We start from the raw sequence: 9235 nt of genomic DNA, 5'->3' as shown, positions 1-9235 counted from the left end.
AATCAAAAAGTTTTCAGGTTTGCACAACTGAAATATACCCCAAAAAAAGAACATCTATACTCTATGTGCTCCTGTTTGGTTTAATTCTACCAATTTGTAAAAGCAGGTTTCAAAAACAGGAAGGGGGGGGGGGGGGACTTAAAGTCCTGTAGTTTGTGTGCAAATTACCCATTTTAGTGGCATCAGTGTCAGACTCCTTTTCCTTTGCTGAAGTTCCTGTTAACAAATTGAGATAGCGCACAATCAAAATTCTGTAATTTCTTTTAGGTTTTTGTGAAGCTTGCTTAGAGGCTAAATTAAGACAGGTACCTGAGGCAAAACAGGGTGTGCGGTGGGTGTGAGAAGTACCCTCTTTAGGGTCGTCAATGTCAGATCCCGTCTCCTCTCTTTTCTTGGGTGTTGAGGATCCTGTTAAATAAATATGTATATATTTTAAATTTCTGTGTTTATAAAACCCACAAAATAATTAAAAAAGGTACCATCTGGTTATTCTGCTGGATACCTGTGGGTGTTTCATCAAACTCAGTGGTTGGTTGACTTCTCGATCTTTGGGATCCTTTGACAAAAAAAGTCAAAAGTCAAAGAAGTCAGTAATTGTATATGGTTGAACTCTGTGCCCATTCAGCCTTCACACTATGCAATGTATTTTTTGTTAGAGGTATTAAGTGTATGTAAAGATGAATGGCATGTCTCCACATCTTTGCACTATTCAAATATTAAGCCATAACAACAAGCGCAGACATCTGTTGCTTGTCATTTGGACCAAGTGTCTGCACAATAGTGATGGGGCAGTGCAGCAAGGTATACAGTTCTTGTCCATCTGCCTGCCAGAAACTAACTGAAATCAGCTGTCAATACTGACAGCTCACAGCCTTTTTATAACATTTAAGTACATTTCAAACCAAACTGATCAGAAAATTTAACAATTGAACATACATTCATGTGATAACTAAGTAAAATGAGAGAAACTCTTTCGGAACAATTTGACATGTACTTTGAGGCTTTAGTTTGTCCCCTCTGTTAACAGTCTGCCACTATAAGATTCCACGTTTTTTGCTACAAATTTAAAAACCATCATGTCATCTATTTTTATATGCAGTAAATGGCTGGATGCTAAAAACAGTTAAACCTGTCACCTACTCGATGTTGAGGAACTGAACGATGACTCCTTTGATGCATCTGTCTCTGAAAGATCACTTTCCACATCTTCCTGCATTTCTTCTGTAAAGCAATGATAAGAAAACCATGTAGCACAAAAGACATTTACTCTGACATAAAAATATAAGAACATTTTGTTTACCATTGGGATTAATTTGGATTTGATCGAGGCTCATTCCCTTGAAGTCTGACAGTCGGCCTTGTTCTAGAGCAATGAGCACTTTGCTGACTTTAGCCAACTCAAGGGTTCCTTCAGGCAGTCTATAGTACTCCCTATTGACTCTGATATCATGGCCTAGAAAATTTGCGACGATGTCCATCTCATTGTCTCTCAGGTTTAGGACTGTGGACAGTGTGGACACATGCTTTCTCAACTTAGTTGAGGACAGTGTTTCTGGATGCTTCGCTCCACATTCCTTTGCAATCTGTCTGATGGCATCTGATCCCCTAAAGTGAGTGTCTGCTTCAGGTCTAGAGAAGAAAAAGGGATTTTCATCAGACACACCACAGGCCCGCCGATGTGAAACCAAGGCTTCCATTGAGGACAGCATGTCTGGTGTTAAGAGGATAGGAACTTTTCTGTTCCTTTCCCCTCTTATTTCAATGCGCTGGAAATGGCGACAAAGTTTTTGTTCCAACTCTGAAAGTCCTACTGCCAAATCCGAATGGACTCCTGAAGTGTCTCGCAGGGTGAATGCAGTTAGTGGCATTTTTGATACCTCACCCTCTCTCCTGTGGTTAAACAGTATCACTTCGCAAAGAGTCAAATTGGCCAGCATTGACCAGTTCTTCTTATTGGGATCACTGGCAAGTCTGGTTTGGTATTCTTTTCTGTACGTATCAAGATACATATGCATGGTTTTTACATCCTCGGTGAAAGGGAGGAGTTGAGGAGTGTTCCATTTTCCTTCTTTTAGAGTTTGCAGGGCACGAGATGAAACGCACACATCCCATTTCTTCTCATAAAGATCCCGGCTTCTCTTCAGATTCTTAAGAAATTCCTCATCATGAAAATCTGCCATCTTTGCTTCACACTCAAGAATATCTGCAGATCCCTCTGAACTGCTTTCATTCCTTGAGTCTTTTGATGGAATATATTCATCATCAGTGCTTTCAATACAACTTCCAGAACCTTCTGAGGTGTCAGCCACCTTGGAGATTGACTGCAGGTATTCACTGGTAAGCTGAAAAACCAGATAGAGATATTTATAGCTAAATTTGCAAGAATAATTACCCAGGTGTGAAAATCTTACACCGTCTGTGAGACCCCTTTAACACCTTCATTAAAGTCAACTTTAATTTGTTAGAACTGTTACCAGGTTAATGAAGGGTTATAGGATTTAGTCATTTTCATCAACAACTTTAGCTTTGTATACAGAAAGACTTGTTTACCGATAGTTTCAACCCAACCATAAAATTAACAAGGAAAAATTAGGGCTGGATGATACCATTTCAGCACTACCATAAGAATTCACAACTGACAACCAAATGTTTGTGTCAAACAAGATACAAAAACCCCTCAAAAAACAACCTGTAAAATAATTATTGAACAGAGCTGTTCAAATAATTGGATGAAAACTCCTGTATTTTTTTTCCCTCTCTCTCATTACTTTACATTTTTACTCCAAGGAGGCAGAGTTGTAATTTCTAAAGTGCTCTTGAGCAATAGTTCTCCAGACATTCGGAAGGTCTTTCAAAGTTTTTCTTTGGACATTGGCTGCTTTTTCACTCATTTGAGCCCAGTCCTTGTACCTGACCATTTTCAGAGGAATGTTTTTGTTTGTTAAGCTACTTAACAATGACCTATGAATCATTCAAAGCAAAAAAAAAAGTCTCCTAACTTGAGAGATGAACCAGGGTTGTGTCCCCACATAGACAACTTAGAAAAAAATAAAATTTAAATGTTATCTGTAGGTAATTTCTTTCTAGCAGACTGTCACTAAAACATCACTTGTTTCCATTTCATTAATTGAATCTATGAGTAATGCCAAAGATAACAGTTACAGGCATAAAATAATATTGTTAGACCAACAGTATGATTCCCAACGACCTGAAAACCTTGCATCTCTCAGCATGGTGTGCAGTGTCTTTGAAAGAAAGAAATAAAATCTCAAGTGGAGAAGCGAAGCACAAAAAGAAAATTGCAGCCATGAAAACGTAAAAGGGGAAAAAAAACGATTACCTACAGCAGATCAGTATCTCAAAGTCTTGTCATGTTTGTGTTGCGCGGGGGATTAAGTGTTAAGAATGGTTATTAAACCAAATTAAAATGAGAAGATGCTGGGGTATGCCAAATTACACAAAAACTGGACTTAAAAACAAAAATCACTGGAAACATGGCTTGTGGAGTAAAAAAATCCAAAATTGAATTTGTTGTTTCCAACTCATCAACGTGTATGCAGGAGGATAGCAGAGAGGTTTAACAGTGAGGGTCTACAGTCATCTGTAAAACATGGTGGAGGCTCTGTCATTGTTTGGGGCAGCATGTGTTGGAGATCTTCTCAAAACTGATGAAATTATGACCCCCCCCCCCAAAAAAAACAACAACAAAAAAAAAAAAAAAAACAGTGGAACATTAACAGTCATTGATTTGCCTCCCCAGAGCCTCGACCTTAACATTATTGAAGCAGTGTGGAGTCATCTGACTGAACAGAACACAATGCAGAAACAGCCAAAGAGGCCCTTTAATGTCCTTCAAGAAGCCTGGAGAACTATACCCATATTGCTAGTAAAATACAAAGAATGAAGAGTGGCGCAAGATTTTTATTAAGTACATATAGTTTAAAAATTGCAATGCTGCAATGCCAGTCTTCTACAGTAAGTTAAAGCCCTAATAAAAGTGTGGAAATGACCAGAATTATGCAAACTTATAAATATGCTGTCAGTTCGTTTGAGTGATGGCACATCTGGGTCAGCAGCATCAGAGTATGAACTTTCAGGAGTGATTATCTCGACGTCAGTATCAGCATCAACATCAACAATTATTTCCTATGGAGAGAGGGGAGATGTACAGTAAGACATTGACAGCAATGACTGTAATACATCGAGAAAGATATCAAACCTGATTTTTAACTTCTCAACCCTTCTCAAGCGAATTAAGAAAGAAATTTTTACATTTTGAGTTCTGTAAGTAAACTAACAAACTCATGAGTTTGATTTGAATAACATATCTAGAAATTTTAACTTCCCATACATTTGCAATCCTGTGTAGACTTATGCTGACTTCACCACACCAGGGAAACAGTTAATTTTTATGAAAAATTCAACTCAAAGATTGCAAAGCATGAAAGCTGAAGCAAAGCCACCCATAGGGGCCAGATTGAACCTCCTGTTGTTCAGTTCTCTGCCAGGCCATGTGTGACAGTATGTGACATAAAGACAGTACATGCTAACAAAACAGTGAATGCATGGTCAGGGCTGTGTTTGCTGGTTCTCTTTCAAACTGACAGCTTAACTCACTCTAGCAAAAACCTGCAAGTTATGAAAAAGTTTCAGAGCTACTTATGGCCATATGGGATAAGCTAAAAGTGCTTATTTGACACATACCATGCTCTCAGATGATGTTGGTAGCTCAAATGAAAGATCTGACGATGAGGTCTCCCCCTCTTGATTAAGACTTGCTGAGGGCTTTAAAATGAAATTAAAAAGGACACATGTATTACCATGTCTACATACATAATGTTAATGAGGAACATGTTAGATAAGATGTGTGGTAAAGCATACTTGCAATTTTGAAAGTCATGCAAGTCAATTCAGCAATTTGCACCTTGAAAACACTAAATATGAATGACATCTAATCCACATCAGAAACAGTGCAGACAATTCTGGCTCTCCTTCACCTCTCACACAGGATGGGTAACAAGAACTGGTATTGAAGTACTGCCATTGGCTTATATTATTTGTTTACTCAATCCTAAATGTTGAATGTGGATTTTTAAAATTCCTAACAATCCTGAACTGAAAAATAAGCATTCTATAATTAAGAAGCAGTACAGCGCAGAAGTACGTAGCTCATGACCACAATAATTATATCTTAGTTATGAAAAAAGTTACAGAATCACTCCTGTATGTTGTTTAACCATGTCAAGTCTTTGTTCCACATATCGATATGATAACCGAACATATAACATATCTAAGCCAAATGTAAACACTTAAAATCATGGAAATATCTGCCTTAAAACAATACAACAGAGCTTGCCTTTAAACTTATTAAAATGCCTTTCAGGGTCACTGGACTAGTACATTTTCAGGTAAATGAGAGATGCGTTTGGTTTCTTGTCCTGACTGGCACTAAAGCTGGCACCCAAAATGTCAGCTGCATCCTCCTGAGGCCGCATTTGTAGACCGATTACGTCACAGCGACGCCACGAAGGCTGTCCCAATTCGTAGACTCCTCCGAATCTGGCCGACAAATGCGTCCTCCTTTTCCCCAGATTTGAAGGATGGGTCGGGTGTATCCTTTGTGCCCCACCATATCCCAGAATTCATAGCGCGGCCGAGCCGATTCCAGTTTCCAACAATGGCGGCCGCTACTAACTTTTAATATTAATCTTATTACTCTTTCTGGGTCACAAAATAAATTTTTAACATTTTCAGGTGAGACTGTAGCTGTGTAAACTTCAAATATCTGCTCAGTTTATCAAGAGATCGCATATTTGCAAAAGTGCTCAGACGTTTTCAGAGACTTCTGTTACCCAGCCGCTCGATAGCTGACCGGAGGGTTCAATGGTCACTCGAGCAGGTGAGACGGCTGAGTTTATTAAACGCCAACGAGACAGCTGGTGACGCAAATCTAATGCTAGACCGTCCCATTTTACAAGCCTCGCACTTCCGGCCTTTTCGGTCTTCGAAGGATGCAGCCTAGGTTTTGGGACACAGCTTGAGTATCAACATACTTTGCACACCATCTTAATATACAACCAATGCAGAATGCAAATTTTTATTAAGTTTCATGAGCTGTGGAGGATAACAAAGTCACTTTAGCATTAGATATAACTGTGGAAAATTAATTGAGTGTGGTTTAAGGGGGGTAATGACTTATGGATTCTCAATCATGAGGTATATCCTGAAGTCCATTTCATTATCACTACTGTGGGCTGTGCTCTTGTGCTTGTGTGTCAAGTTCTGCTTCTGTCACCTACGTGTGTGTGAACATAACCCATCTTTTATACAAATTAGACTAACATGCAGTGAAAGAAAGGCAGAAAAGCCACATAATGACTGGCAGCTGTCACATTTATTTATTTATCGATACCAGCACCACTGCTAATTTTTCATCTATATCTACATGGTAAACTGTTAAACTTATAGAGTACTGAGCCTGTTATATACCACAAGTTAATTTGTTACTTACCAAAGTCTTGGAAGCTGCAAGTTTCTTAGGTGAGAGCTGGGGTTGTGATGAAGTCTCACCCTCTTGGTTTGTTCTCTCCGATGACTAAACATTACAGAGACAAACATTTCTTTTGATAAGGTTCACAAAAAGGTGATGAACAAGACCAATACACTCCTAAATGCATCCTCTGTTTTATTTAAACCTAATGCTGTGTAAGAAAACACAGCATTACTACACATACTTTGGTTTTGATGTCTAAATTCAGAAGGCTTTAATTACAGCACAACCAAAAGAAAAAAAACCAAAACCCTTTCTATTAGCCTATAGTTGACTAAACATGGCTCCATCTTAAAAAGTGGCCCTCAGTACTGTTGTAAACTAAGCTGTAGACAATTTCAGCTTGCACTGAGTGATGAGATGTACCAAACATTTTTTTCAAGTACTTTACAGAAGTACAAAAAAAAAAATGAAAAGCTGAATTTCAGATCAGCCAGGCTGATAACACCCCCTGAAATACATGTAACTGTGTACACACTTTGCTTTTATGTATACATTTGACATTGAAGTACATTATTTGCCAGGTAATATTTATGATACTTAGATACATATATCGGATATTTAAGAACTTAATGATGCACTTTTGTACCAAAGTACTAGTTTCCTACAAATATTTACATTTTAGTTTAGAATGACATTTGGGTACAGCTTCTACTTCTTTATAAAAGGCTAATATGTCTTGCTTAAATGTCAGTCCTAGGTTTGTACACTATTCCCCGCTCCTCCCACACATGACAAAAGCCATTTCAAATTAGTTAACTAAAGAGCTGACATGATGCTAAAGTCGCTTGGGTGAAAATCAGGCGTTAGAGACACACACAAAAAAAAACTTCAGCACCTGGCTTTGGTGAAAAAAAAATGTATCTTTTCAGTACACCTGCGTAATCAAACCAACACACCCCTACAGAATGTTTTGGCACATGCATTCATACTGTCACAAATCTAAGTCAGAAGCACCACTGTATTTATTAATATTGTAATATGGGAAAAGTCAAAACCCTATTATGATTACCTGTGTTTGGTGTTTTAAGGAGTCCATGACTCTTGACCAGCATTTATCATGATTGTCTCTCAGGCGTTGCAAATGTGCCTTCAGTCTGGTGGATTGTTTACTCTGGATGAGGTCAAACACAAAACAGCTAACATAACATGTCCATACCTGAAGTACAGTAGTTTTATACATCAACAAGTAAGAAATACACACTTAGTGATAACGGGATAGTATTTAAGGTGACATCAATAGGTCTAATCACATATGTTAGTCACTACAAAGACATGGTGCAAATATGAAAACGGTTTTATAAAAATCAATCTTTTGAATATAAGTCATAGTTTAAATGAAGCTGTGCAATAGTCTGTTCACATGCTTAATATTGTTAGGTTTATTTATCTTAATTTACTATGATAGGAATTTTATTATTTAATATTTTTAGTACTTCATTGTTTGTGATTAACAGCAATCAAGCCACTGCAGAAGTAAAACATTTTTTGTCTATCATAAACAATCACAAAACTTAAAACACCACTAAATTACTTTCCACGGCTGAATATTTAACTGAGGGAAAAGTCGGTTCGCCTGCTGCTCTGGTACTGTCGCTGCCCCCGCGACCTCACGCTTCGTTTTGCATACCACGACACAACATTACACTTAAGCCATTTCTTAGCTCGTTACGACAATAATTGCATTATGAACTTGGGTCCTCAACAGCCGAAGCTAATCCAGACTCCCGAAGCTAATCCAGGAGTCTGGATTAGCTTCGGCAGGTCTGTCTCGCTGCTCCGACTGCCACCCTCCCTGCCACGACAAAAACTTGACGCTTTGAAACGCTTTGAAAAGAAATGACTCTGTAGCTGCTTAGCTTGTTTCTTGTTGTGAATACTTCAGGCCTATAGTTGAACGAAGTTATTCTAGAAATTTACTCACTATTTAGAGCTAACACTATTGCTAGCTACTCATTAAGCTCATTGATTGCTCATTAAGCGTTCATTTTCAGTCCCACATACGCCCGAAAATTACGACAGTAACTAATAAAAGTGTCCAAAACAGACATTCATGACTGCATGAATGTTAAGATATCAGCTAAAAACTGTACAGTTTAGGAGAATGTCGTCGAACACCCCATTAAGCTAAGTCATGCAAGCATTAGCAAAGCATGCTAACTACAGAGCAAACTGTAGGCTGCAAACACTTCACTTTGCCTAATTATTAATTAAACACTAAAACAGTTTGTTTAATGTACTTACCACATTCATCCCTTCATCCTCTATTCTCTGACTGTCGGACATCTCCACTTTCTCTCTGTCACGCTTCTTCATACTCCCAGCCGTCTCCTCTCGCCTCCGAGCTACGCCCCGCGTGTCTGGCTGCACCGAGCACGCGACTAATTAGCAACACCTGCAAGCCTGTGACTGCAGCGGGTGGGGGATGGGAATAGGTAAAGTGAGGACCGCAAAAGTCAGGAAAAGTGTGTTTTCCCTCATCCCTTCCCTTCCGCACCAAAATGTCAGCATTAGATTGCTGAACTTGTGTTTTAACAAAATATTAATGTATCCAAGAAAAACTAGTTTAATATGGTTTTAACATCCAAAATTATTAATTAAACTTTTATTGACCAAGCATAATTTAGGCCGCCTGGACTTTTTTGGTAATTTTGGCTGTAAAAGGGTCAAAAAACATACTATAAC

The 9235-nt window shown here is 38.4% G+C and overlaps 1 protein-coding gene across 1 annotated transcript; it reads right to left on the bottom strand.

Annotated features, from left to right (window-relative positions):
* Positions 1 to 3861: 3861 nt before the first annotated feature.
* On the bottom strand, positions 3862 to 8961 carry LOC147310730 (uncharacterized). The gene is made up of 5 exons (XM_086266529.1): positions 8795 to 8961; positions 7563 to 7664; positions 6512 to 6595; positions 4705 to 4785; positions 3862 to 4146 (listed from the first exon to the last, which is right to left on the bottom strand). Exons 1-5 carry the CDS (start codon positions 8864 to 8866, stop codon positions 3940 to 3942), a joined length of 546 nt encoding a protein of 181 aa, XP_086122655.1. The 5' UTR covers positions 8867 to 8961; the 3' UTR covers positions 3862 to 3939.
* Positions 8962 to 9235: the final 274 nt, after the last annotated feature.

This window comes from Aulonocara sp. 'chitande type north' Nkhata Bay, linkage group LG16, assembly GCF_057382095.1.
Source record: "Aulonocara sp. 'chitande type north' Nkhata Bay isolate Kocher_YH1m ecotype deep benthic linkage group LG16, A_spYH_male_GT1.1, whole genome shotgun sequence".
Lineage (NCBI taxonomy): Eukaryota > Metazoa > Chordata > Actinopteri > Cichliformes > Cichlidae > Aulonocara > Aulonocara sp. 'chitande type north' Nkhata Bay.
Note: the sequence above shows the minus strand (reverse complement) of the source record. Positions and strands in the feature narration are given on the sequence as shown.